Here is a 12,794-nt window from a genome sequence, read left to right on the forward strand (position 1 = left end):
CAGACAGACAGACAGATTGGGAGGCTGGCTGCCTCGTTTAGATAGCTGTCACGTTAGGCAGTGATATCAAATGGATCGTCAGCTGATGCAAGGACATCATGTTCAAGGGTGCTTCATGCAAGCAAGGATTGGCCCGATATAAAGGGTTAGAGTTCACTTAGCTACTTTTGGCTCTTTAGGCACTTATACTATGCCTGTCCAGTGTCCACTCAATGTAAAACACACTTCATCGATTTTCAAGATAGGTGTAATGAATAGCTACAAGCTTGTTCTGCACTGCTTGAAATAACCACAAGTGAAACAAAATATCAAAACGAAAATGTGTTTCCTCTTTCGTTAATGTCAATCTGACTCGAGGAATGTCCACACACCTCTACGGCTCACCAATTAGCGGAGGGGTGTGTCCACTTTCGCCGAGACTGTCAAGTCACGACTGCACTCTCAGAAGCCGACTGCGGTGCGGGCTTCCACACAATGCTTGGCACGCGCGCTAATCCTATTTCAGAGATCGTTGTTCGGTGAAAGTCACCCTCGCATGGCTGCGATGTCTCCACTGTGACTCCCAGCCTGGTCAAACTAGCAGCGATCTACGCTATCCGTCAGTGCTGCCTAATTATATTGCCGGTATATATGTAGTTTGACGAACAATAGCAATACTTTTATGATAACTTTCCTACTACCAACGATGCAATATTTATTTTTCCGGTATCAGGTAGGGTAAAAACAGGTTTGAGGAAATCGAGCTTCCTTGGAATGCATAGGCAAATGGCGATGCTCTACTTATGATAGAAATATGATTTAGTTTACGTTACCTAAAAACTGAAAGGGTATGCACTGCAGTCAACGCCCATTACTGAATGCTCGTTCCGCTGCAGACAAGGCGACTGGATGACTGCAACGCACGACAATCGGCTACCACCAATAGCTCCCCGTTGAAAACGAGGCCAACTCACAGACCTGGCAGACGGATGGATCAAGACTCCGTGTGGATTGGTAAAGCCTATATCAGACGAAAACCTGAACTGGACCGGGTCAGAGCAGAAGCAACCTCGTGCTGGGCTGGGCAAGACCGGACGGAGTCCACCCCGGAAACGTCTCTGTCCTAACTTCCCTCTGTTGCCAGTGACCGTGACGGACCGCGTGCGCCTCTGCCCTCGTGCCATCACCCTCCCTCGGCGGCGGACGGCGGCATCCGCCCGTCCACCTGTCCGGAACACGAGGGCTCCTCCACCGGCGGAGCTTGTGGCTCGGCTGGGTCCACCTGTATGTATACCGTGTCCGGCCGCCCCGGAAATCACCACCTACCGGCGTCGTGACACGCCATGACGTGTCGCGGCGGCAGTCACGACAGCGTGACGTGTCACACGACCCGGCTCAGCAGGGGAATGGCGCGTCACTTTGGTGTCACGCCGGGCAGGAGAAACCCCGAGATACCTTCACAGAGGGACGGATGGGCGTGGTCGGTGGGCGGTAGAGGTCTGCACCGGCCGGCTGCAGCCGCGGCTGGCTGCAGCCCCACGGCTGTGGGCCGGGGCGGCTGCAAATATCTCCAAGAACACGGCTACGGCTGTGGCCACGGCTGTGAGATTTCAAGCTCAATCTTAAGTACTCAAATATAAAATTTTAAATCCTTAATCTTACATTCTGATAAGCAGTCTAGCCTGTAAAAATCATGCAAAGGATGCCCAGCAACATTGAAAGTGGTGAAGCCTTTGAAAACCTGTAATGGTTTTACCATTTGCTGCAGGGGAGTTTGACCTCTGGTACAGAATACTAATTATAGGTTAAGGTACCAATTGTTCCTTCATCATCAAGAGCTTGACAGTTTCAGAAAATGCAACATGTTGCATTGTCACATCCCTCTCAAATCAATCTCACCTGGTCATTAGGAGAGCACCTTACAGCTATTGAGGACGAGCGTTCAATAATTCTTTCAGGTAATAAAAAAAGAAATCACATCTAGGTAAAGGCAGGTAAAGGCTTCATAAAATATTATCTAAAATACCTCTTAGACGTATTTCTGGATTTTCGGCAAGTCCAATTACATAATATAAAACTGGCGCTTTATGTTCTAACTGGTGTGTGAGTGACCGCTAACAGAAAATGCTGATGAACGAAGCCAATGGAATTAGATTGTAAGGGAGCATGAACCTTACTTACGGTTAATTCACATGATGGTGAAAACCCTGAACACGTAATTCACATGACGGTGAAAACCCTGAACACAATATTTCTTACGCGAGCTGTTGACTTTACTAATAAAATGACGTCTTCTTCTGAAAATATAAGAATTTGATAACCAATCTTTGTTTGAGAGGAAGCTTTTAACTGTATAGCATTTTTATTTAATAATTCTAATTTTTATGGCTGTTTATAGTGACACAAAACAATTTTTTGCCACTTCTTTGGTATTTACGTCATTACAAACTCAAGTAAAATTTTTGATTGAAAGAGGCAATTGTGGCTCACACGTCCTTGGGGATTTGAGCGAAGATCATTATTTGGAAAAATCAAAATAGATGAATGTTTTTCTTTCTTGGATGCTCACTAGTGTTTTGACTTTTGATGCCTTGCACATCAAATTAGTTTGAGACTTGCTCAGAAGGCTGCTTCAAGCCTGGCATATCACACCCCAGAAAATATGCAAGGTAAGAAAGAAGCAAGAGTTTTGACTAGACAATCACTGTTTGACAGTCCATAAACTTCAGTTTCATTTTCCATACCTAACATTGATAATGAAAAGCATCAGGGTCTGTTGTTCTGTCCCACAACCATGCTTCAGGATTTGGCATTAGATGTCTACACTGCTAGTGCTTCTATTCTGGTTCGTTGTTTATGTTTTCTGTTGATGTAGGTACCTACCTAGGTACCCATCTTTCTTAACCCCTTGCAAGGGCTTGTGTAGGCATGCGATGCGCATCAGGCTTCAGGCCTTCGGCCTAAAGCCAGATACACAACCACTTAATCTATGATGCTTCATGAGCTTGAGAATCTATATCCCATTGCAATGTGCTTTTGGCTATATGTTTCAACTAAAAACAACTTATTATATACTATTTGGTTGCATTTCATTGAAAGTATCCACGGCCGGCTGACGGCTGGCTGCCCACAGTTTGCCACGGCTGTGGGCGGCTGTGGCTGTGGAGCCACGGCTGCGGGGCGGCTAGGCTGTGGAAAAGTGCAGCCGTGCAGAACTCTAGTGGGCGGTGCCGGCGTGGATGGGAAAATACAGCACCGTAACGGCGGCTCGGGGTCGAGGCCAGCGCGGTGGTGAGCGGCGGCCGGTGGTGCATTGGAGGTAACTCTTGTTCAGCTCTTGTCTATTCCATTCCAGCCCACTACTCAGCCAAGTGTGGAGCCCTTACACGCCCCTTGTCCCCTGATTTTGTTGAATCTCTTCTCCAAGGCCAGACCAGACCACTGTACTGCTCAGAAATTAGTCGCTGCCTTCAACCCACTGCCGCTCCCAGTTCAGTCCCTGTTCAGTTTTCCAGTCACCCCCTCCCCAGTGTTCAGTTTACACACCCCTCAGTTCCATGGTCCTCCGATCCTGCCCAGCCCACTCCACTCGCCCTGCTAACCACGTGTCTGGCCCCGCTCACCCCGCCGCCAGACCAATGCACCGTGATTTGTCCGACGCCCTTTGCAGACCCGGCACGATCCGCTGACGTGCGGTCATGGAGGGCGCCAGGGGCTCGGCACCATGCGGCGGTCGGGTCGGCACATCCTGAACGGGGCGTGCTGCTCGCGTCACGCGCTAGTGGCGCCATCTCTATCAGCTGACAATGACTGATCACGACTTATCTGATAGTTCCTGATAGTGCTTTAGTCTGTGGGTCGATGTGAGATCCCTAAAATTGGCGTTCGAAAAGTGTACCGTCATCACAAGCAAACAGCTAGCGCAAATTCAGAGTGATTTCATTGTCTGTTACGACTGACGCCTGGTCTATCTCTAGGGTGTGTATCGGTGACACTTATCTAAATATTGACTAGGAGACCCTCTACTGGCCTGACGTCTGTGTCGGTCGTATGAACATTGCTCCAGGGCAGGTCTGTGGGCTCGTAAATCACGCGCCGTGGTGAGGCCGACGGCGCGGCCCTCGGCGGCCGGTGCGGAGAGGTCCGAGCGGCGCCACCGAAAGGTCCATTAACCCTGGCCGCGGGAGTTTCTCGGTGGCAGTGGCGGCCGCCCACCGGCCGACCTTGGCCGGCCGTACGGCGTGCCGCCCTCCACAGCCGTGCATGCGTACCGCTGCCGTCAGCGCCCCCTGGGACCGCCTGCATGGCGGCGTCCAGGCACGGGTAACGGGCCGGGCCGGGCCGGCGGCACGTCCTGCACGCCCGGCCGGCCCCAGTCGAGTCCCGACACCGGCGCGGCGCTCACCGGCCGGCCGGTGGGTCTGTGAACGCCGGACGAGAGCCGCCGCAGTGAGAGGAGACGGCCGGCGAGCCGCTCCAGTGCCCCGCTGGTGCTGCGTCAGTGCCCCGCGTTCGGCGTCGTCGAGCGCGCTCAGTGTGATAGTCAGTGTCGGCCGCGGAGCGCCGGGCCGGCCGGGCAGAGAGTGACCCCGAGCGGCGCCGAGCTGCTATCTGCCGCCGTGTCGAGTATCTTTATCGGCGGGTCGGCCCATCGCTGCGGGCCGACGGGCGCCGCGCGCCACTCCGCCGCCGTCGAGCCGCCGGCCAGCGTGTGACCTGTGACCCGCCGCGCCGCCGCTCGCCGCCGCTCGTCAGCCAGCTGTCGCCGCCACCTGCTGCAGCCATGGCCTCCACCGACCCGGCATTCCGCACCATCCCGAAACGCTCCACGTGCTTCCTGATATGGCGTGTGGAAAAGATGGCTCTGGTGCCGCTGCCTCGCGACCAGTACGGCAAGTTTTACCGCGGCGACTCCTACGTCATCCTCAACGTGTCCGAGGGTCGCAAGCCGGGCGGCGTCGGCACCAAGGTGCACGAGACCTCCGGGCCGACCACGTCCAGCATTCACTTCTGGCTGGGCTCTCAGACCTCGCAGGATGAGGCGGGTGTGGCCGCCTACAAGACGGTGGAGCTGGACGACCTTCTGGGCGGCACGCCGGTCCAGTATCGTGAGGTGGAAGGTCATGAGAGCCAGCGGTTCCGCTCCTACTTCCCCTCCGGCATCCGTCACCTGGACGGAGGCGTGGCCACCGGTTTTACGCACGTCACGGACGAGTTCACGCCGACCCTGTTCCTGGTGAAGGGCCGCCGCCACCCGGTCATCCGACAGCTGCCCTCAGTCGAGTGGAAACACTTCAACGACGGTGATGTGTTCGTACTGGACGCGCGTGAGGCCGTCTACGTGTGGACCGGAAAGGAGGCTAACCACATGGAGAAGATCCAGGCTGCCAAGACGGCCCAGTCAATTAAGGACGACCACGGCGGAGCCGACATCATCGTCGTGGAAAGCGGCAAAGAGGCCGAAATGTCGAAGAACGAGAAGGCGCTCTTCAACAAGCTGTTGCCACTGTCGGACCGCTCGGTGCGCCCCGCCTCCGCTGCGCCGTCGGACGACAAGCAGGAGAGGCGTGTGGCGGAGGACATCCGTCTCTACCGCTGCAGCGACGAAGACGGCGCCCTCAAGGTCACGGAGGTCAAGGGCGGCCCGCTGCTGCAGTCTGACCTGGACAAGAATGACACGTTCATCATCGACAACGGCGAACAGGGCATCTGGGTGTGGGTGGGACGACGCGCTACCCACAAGGAGCGTGCAGAGGCCATGCGCAACGCTCAGGGATTCATCAAAAAGAAGAACTACAGCCAAGCGACACCGGTGACGCGCGTCATTGACGGCGGCGAGCCCACCGACTTCAAGAGCCTGTTCCAGTCGTGGCGTGATAAGGATGCCACCACCGGGCTGGGTAAGAAGGCCACTATTGGGCAGGTAGCCAAGACCATCCAGACAAGCTTTGACGCCTCCACACTGCACGAGCATCCCGACCTTGCGGCGCACACGCAGATGGTGGACGACGGCACCGGCAAGAAGGAGATCTGGCGCGTGGAGGACTTTGACCTGAAGCCTGTGCCCACCGACAAGTACGGCAAGTTCTTCTCAGGAGACTGCTATGTGATCCTGTACACCTATCATGCTCGCGGCCGAGAGGAGCAGATCATCTACTACTGGCTGGGTTCGCACTCGGCGCAGGACGAGCAGGGCACCGCAGCTCTGAAGACCGTGGAGCTGGACGACAGCCTCGGCGGCCGGCCGGTCCAGGTGCGCGTCGTCCAGGGCAAGGAGCCGCCGCACTTCCTGGCGATGTTCGGCGGTCGAATGGTGGTCTACTCGGGTGGCGTCTCGTCCGCCTTTGAAAGCGCCGAAGGCGTCAACGGCGGCCACAACGCCACTGTAGGCGACACCTACCTGCTGCAGGTGCGTGGCACCACCAACTACAACACGCACGCCGTCCAGGTGGACTGCCGCGCCGGCTCGCTCAACTCCAACGACTGCTTCGTGCTGCGCCACGGCGGCGAGGTGTTCGTCTGGTGCGGCAAGGGCGCCACCGGCGACGAGCGCGAGATGGCCAAGACCATCGCTGCTGAGATGCACAGCGAGCCGCAGATCATCTACGAGGGCCAGGAGCGCGACGACTTCTGGGCCAAGCTGGGCGGCCTGGAGCCGTACGCGAGCAGCCCGCGCCTGGCCGAGGCCGACCAGATGCAGCCGGCACGTCTCTTCCAGTGCTCCAACGCCTCCGGGCGGTTCCTGGTCGAGGAGATTCCCGACTTCATCCAGGATGACCTGGTGCCCTCGGACGTGATGCTGCTGGATGCCTGGAACACCATCTTCATCTGGATCGGCTCCGGCTCGAACAAGACAGAGCGGGAGCGTGCCGAGAAGACGGCGATCGAGTACCTGCGCACGGACCCGGCAGGACGCGGCGTCGGCACTCCCATCGTGCGGGTCAAGCAAGGCTGTGAGCCACCCACCTTCACTGGCTTCTTCGGCGTCTGGGACGACGGTCTCTGGGAGTCGCAGCCCGACTGGGAGGCGGTGCGCCGCGACGTCTCTGCCGGCAACAAGGGCATCAGCGAGGTGACGGTGGCCGCCGCCAAGGCCGTGGAGCTGCCCGTCTACGAGCTGGAGAAGCTGCGGCAGCACGACCCGGAGCTGCTGCCCGAGGACGTCGACCCGTCCATCAAGGAGCGCTACCTGGCGCCTGAGGTGTTCGAGGAGCTTTTCGGCATGAGCCACGACGCGTTCAGCGCTCTGCCCACGTGGAAGCAGCAGCAGCTGAAGAAGAAGGTGGACTTGTTCTAGGTGTTGATTCCGGTGCGTCGTGTTCAGCCAGTGAGAAAGTTGTCACGCCTGCGGGCTGAGATAATGTGTTCGTGTGTGCGCTCTTGTTAGTTAGTGGTGGAGATATGAACGAAAATGGGCGATAGCTGATCGATCACTGATAGCTGCCTATTTATCCAGTGAGGGCTGGCCGGGAAAACCAGATCCGATGCCGGCACGGGGTGCTTGTTGTTGGTATGCCACTTGACGAGCAGATGTCTCGATCAGAGTCCTATTCCGTGTTAAAGTTTATTGACATGTTATCTACACCAACGGGTGATGAGTGAAGAAAGCTGTTGAGTCCCCAATGCCTGCAGAGCTGTTGCCATGTATAAGCCAGATATGTCAGGAGCATAAGCTACGATTACCGAAATAATATATAGTGAGGTTTACAGTAAAAAGCGGCTCTCAATGCTGCTCATGTGCCCGACATTGAACCATGTTTGCTTTCTGTGTACGTCACGATATATATGATCCAGATGATAGTGAGGTTTGTTTGACAGCACGATATTGCTGGCAGATTTGGCTGGTTACAGTTGACCGATTAAATGCTTTGCAGTATCTTCCTCCTTCTGCACCTTCATATCTACATCCTCCGTGCATAAATCTGATAATCAGCTCGGAATTCGGATGTTCCATCTATAGGCTCTTTGCAGATGGCTCGCTGAAATCAGTTCTTCGAACAAACAGTACCATTTCGTCTACGTCTCAGGTACCGGGGGAATCGGAACCAGAACGGCGAACAATGCGGCCTCCCTCGTATTTCATACCCGGTCCCGGGAGCCGCCAGAGCTCGGCTGGGGAAAGCAGACCACGCCATAAACAAGCGCGTAAATCTCTCTCTTTCTGCCCAGCTTCCTCGGTCCAGTCGCGCTGCTATTGTGATGTGAATTTTTCCCAGGAATCGTTTTACCCATCTTCCGACTGAGCTGCGCCATTGCGAGAGCTGTGGTGCGCGACCGATGGAGACGGAGTGCGGCGCGAGCCTTGCTGATCGCCCGAGCTCCGAGTGTGTGACGAGTCACGTGCCGCTGGGTCACGCTACGGCGCGTCACAGCGCGTCACGGCGGGCGAGTCACACCAGCGGTGGCCGCCGTGACGGCGAGCCAGAAGCCGTGACGCGTCCATCACGGTGTGACGGTCGGACGTTACCTCGCGTCCTCCCGCTCCCCGGGTCCAGAGGGATGTGTCCGTCAGAATTTCGAGTCCCCGGCTAGCCAACACCTACATAGATGACGGAGCACGCACTTCACAAAGGAGCCGTAATTGGACAAGACGTATTCCACACCACATAGTTGACGCATGACATATCACGAAGGCCATCTCAGGATTGGAAATGCAAACAGGCACGAGGTCATTGTGTGTGGAGGCGAGTAGTTTTTGTACTTATGATAGCGATCTTCAAAGGTCGCCGTCTGCTGCTCTGACGTTCCGATTATGATAGCGCCAGGGACGCCGTTTACAAATCAGTAAAATGGCCTGCATAAGTATACTCGCATAATGAATGAACTGAGCTTATGCGAATGTTGTGCTACAGTCAACGCAAATGTGCAAGACTGTTGGTAATTGTACTTTTAATTCACTAAAGGTATAACGTGCTTATGGAGGCATATAGAGACCAGTAGCTTGATGAATTTATGGAAGCCTGTGTTTAACTCATAGTTACATGCAAATCCTTTGCCTGGAATTTCACCTGAAATTGTTGTGTCCACACATATTGTATATTGACATTGTCAATGGGACTCTCAAGAGCTGATAGGCATAGACATCCATATTGCATATGTCATGTTGATGCTTCATTGCAGTACACCAATAACCTGTTGTAATGCAGAACAAGAACAAACGGCATGCTGATGCAATATAGATTGTTTACCCCGATAGGCAATTCGAATGCTGAAAGGATGGCGTATCCTTAAAGTTATTGCTCTGATACCGTAATGCACGATGGATTAATAAGATGTTCCTATCGCATTAAGGCCGTATCATGCTGCCGTAAAACCGGTTGTTTTGTTTGATTTATAAACGACACTATCAGAATAGCGATATGTCCCATATCTGACACAGGTGTTATAACACAGGTGTTATATAGTTACAACTCGTTCTGTTTCTAGTTTAGGTAAGTTCTGCGATGCAATTTCAAAATATCATGTTTTGCGATTTGACATAGGTACTATACATAGCGCATCAACTAACCTTCGATTCGAATATGTGTAGACAAAAGATGGTTCAGCTTTTTACTGTTCCAATGCATTTATTGCAGTTGTCTCCTTCGTTTCAGCCGTCCAGTTCCGCCAGCGATGCGTGTTCGATTCACAAATTGTCCCGTACCCATGAATATTCCCGTTCCAGTCCAGCTTACGAAATGTTGTCCTACTACTGGAAATTTGACGTTACATCCTCTGTTTCAACCTATAGCATCAGACGGGAAGCCCATGGATTCCCCCGTCGCCTTTCTATTCGCTCGTAGTACAGACTTCCCTTACACGGACCTTCCCGGCCCCCAACACAACACTTTGCGGTTTAGACAGCCTGGAAATGGCTGGAACCGGTTCCCCAGCACCGGTCGGGGTGGGGGACGCGCTCGTCGACCTTCTGTAGCCTCCTGCCTAATTGTCAGGCGTTGTATAGTGCATGTAGCACTACTCAGGTGCCTTCCGCTGTGTAGTTCATGAACAAAACAAAGCTGGGAAGTGGGAACGAAACAAAGTGACAGTGGCTTGCCTACACTGCTAACAATAGGCACAGGCGTATGGGTAGGAATTTAATGCTCTAAGTACCTGATCATTTGACGATTTTATTCACCTGTTTGATAATTAATTGCTAAATCTTCAATGAGATGTACCAAAACAAGGAAGTCGAAAAAATGAAAAGGCCATTGGTAAAAGAAAAAGTGTTAATATTTTACACCTCTTAACCCTTGCTGGACCTATCGGTTTTTTGCATACCGTGGAGAGTAACCTCCTCGCCGTTTTACCCCTCCCCCCCGCTAGAGACTTGCGGCAAAAACGAGCGTTTGCACCGTTACAAGACGCAGTGACTGGTGTATCCAATTTTAAGGTCTCGGGTGATCCAGTGACCTCTGAAGTCAGGTCAAGTGCCCCAATGTGCGGGCTCGGTTTCTGGTAAACAACTTCGCCAAAAATGGCCGCATAGTCGTGGTTTCGCCACCATCGCATACTCAGGCGCGTCGATTGATGCAATTCTTGCTTGAATGAGGCCAACCTACGGTGTTCACCTCGGGTCAAGGTCAGGACAAGGCCACTCAGGTCATGAAGCTAGTCGAAGGAGGTCACATTGCATGGCAGGTAGGGGAGAGAGGTCATATTGCGCCACCTTAAGGATATCGGCCTATTGCGGCTAAAGTTGACCAGCTGTCATGTTTGATGATATCTCAAATTGTACCTTAGTTATTTTGGCATTAAATAACAACTCCCAATTTGTATCACACCCAGAAAAATTAACAAGAGAAAAGCTTTCCGGCACATCTGCAAAGGGCGCATTTACGGACTCCCCCATCAAAAAGCGCCCATGCCTCTCATGTAAAAGCGCCCTATTAAAAACAACGGTTTGCCACCTAACTAAGTAGCCTATTTGAACGTGTCAGCCCATTAACCATTTATGCTGTGAAGGCTAAGGTAATGGTAAGGTGAGCGCTCTAATAATCAAAGTGTTCAATGAAATGTGTCCCAACCACCAGATGCTGTTTCTCTGGGTTGAAGAATGGGGCGCAAATAGGGTGGGCGCAATTACGAATGGAACACATTTTTCATGAGCTTCAAATATGGCGACGACAGCGAAGCCACGGTGGTGATAAACTTTCAAAACTACCATTAAACGAGCAATTAACAATGATTATTAGTTGAATCACTATCTCTAAGATAAACCATGACACTAGCAAAGGTCGAAATAGACTGTTTCGCGTAAGAAAATAGAGGAAATCACAAAAAATGGTCTGCGAGAAAGCTGAGACACTTCACCTGCCCTCGTGGACCGGAATAAGAGCGAGTTATTGGTGGTGAAGTAAATGCACACATTCGAGTATTCGTTCGAATCGAATTTTGGGCAGGAGGAAGGTGTGGCGCATTTAAGAACATGGCGCAATATGGCCTCTCTCCCCTATCATTCGATTTGACAGTCTCCTGATTTCATCGGTGGCGTTCCCGAGACACTAGCTCAATTTGAATTGGAGTTATTGACGGAAAACTGTTGTGTCCTTTAGTGACTTCATAAGTGACGTCACGAAAAATCAACGATGCAAAAGTTTTGCATCGGACCATGCGCTCCTTGTGCATGGAATAACTGTTCCATGTGCTTGAGGCAGTTTTAGATCATACCCGACGACAAAATAACGGTACATACCTACCCATATTTCTCCCAACTTATACTGGTGAGGTCATGTAAGCGACCTGACCTCAGTGATCCTTAGAAGAAGAAAAATCCGTACAAGTTGTGAGACTTAGGAAGGTTACGTCCTGGAGGTTTCATCTCTCTCTCTCTCTCTCTCTCTCTCTCTCTCTCTCTCTCTCTCTCTCTCTCTCTCTCTCTCTCTCTCTCTCTCTCTCTCTCTCTCTCTCTCTCTCTCTCTCTCTCTCTCTTTCTCTAACAGCTCCTCTGGCACTGAGCGTGTAGCAAAATTTTCGACATTTCAGGACCGTGCAGATGTTCACATATGACACCATAGCTGGTCAGGAATCTGATCTGACCTGGGAAATACGATTAGCATCACACAATTTGGTTTCATTCAAAGGTCAGGTGTACCAACTTTCAGCCCTCTATGTCCAGCACGTTTTAAGCGTTCACGAAAAAAAAAGAACACTCAGGGCCTTTCCCCTCGTCTGGCGAGGTTAGCATCTCATTTGCAGGACATCTATCTTTTATTCCAGTACCAATACTGACTGACCAAATGAAGTTACGTCGTACGTGTAAAATGAAGCTGCTCTACGGCGTTTTACCTCCGTGCCGCACCCGTCTCCGCCACGCCCAAATACGGTCAGCGCGCGTATGTGTCAGTCGAAGACGAGCTGACGTCCGCCAGTGACGTGACGGTCGTCCTGACAGCGTCCTACGTAGGCGTGGTATAAACAAACAGCTCTGCACGGCCAACGGCCGGCCACTTCAAACAGCGTGGGGTACCTCCGACCGGTCAGAGACAGACCGAGTGAGTATGGGGTGGAGAGGTGTAGTGTATTGCACTCACACATACATCACTCGCACTCAAGACTGAACAGTGAACATTCAACTCGACTAATGTGCCCCGCGCCCTTGCCGACGGCTCGCCGGCGGGCACCCGACTCCGTCTCCCGGCCGGCCCGGGCGCGGCGCCGCGGCGCGGCCGTCCCGGTTACCTGACCCGGCCGGCTAAAGGTCGGACCGGCTCCGGCCGCCACTGCCAGCGCGCGGCGGGCCCGGGGAGGGGTACTACACTACAAGAGGAGTGACTGATTTGTTACTTACGGGTTCTGCGGTAGTGTATCAGTCACAGAGTCTGTGGTGAACTCAG

At 53.0% G+C, this 12,794-nt stretch overlaps 1 protein-coding gene across 1 annotated transcript; it reads left to right on the plus strand.

The window, feature by feature from the left end:
* The first annotated feature begins 4,358 nt into the window (after positions 1-4,358).
* LOC122365507 (advillin-like) lies at positions 4,359-7,779 on the plus strand. The gene has a single exon (XM_043336772.1). The coding sequence runs from the start codon at positions 4,763-4,765 to the stop codon at positions 7,274-7,276; it is 2,514 nt and encodes an 837-aa protein (XP_043192707.1). The 5' UTR covers positions 4,359-4,762; the 3' UTR covers positions 7,277-7,779.
* Positions 7,780-12,794: the final 5,015 nt, after the last annotated feature.

The sequence above is a fragment of the Amphibalanus amphitrite genome, unplaced genomic scaffold, assembly GCF_019059575.1.
Source record: "Amphibalanus amphitrite isolate SeventyFive unplaced genomic scaffold, NRLGWU_Aamphi_draft 000745F_arrow, whole genome shotgun sequence".
Lineage (NCBI taxonomy): Eukaryota > Metazoa > Arthropoda > Thecostraca > Balanomorpha > Balanidae > Amphibalanus > Amphibalanus amphitrite.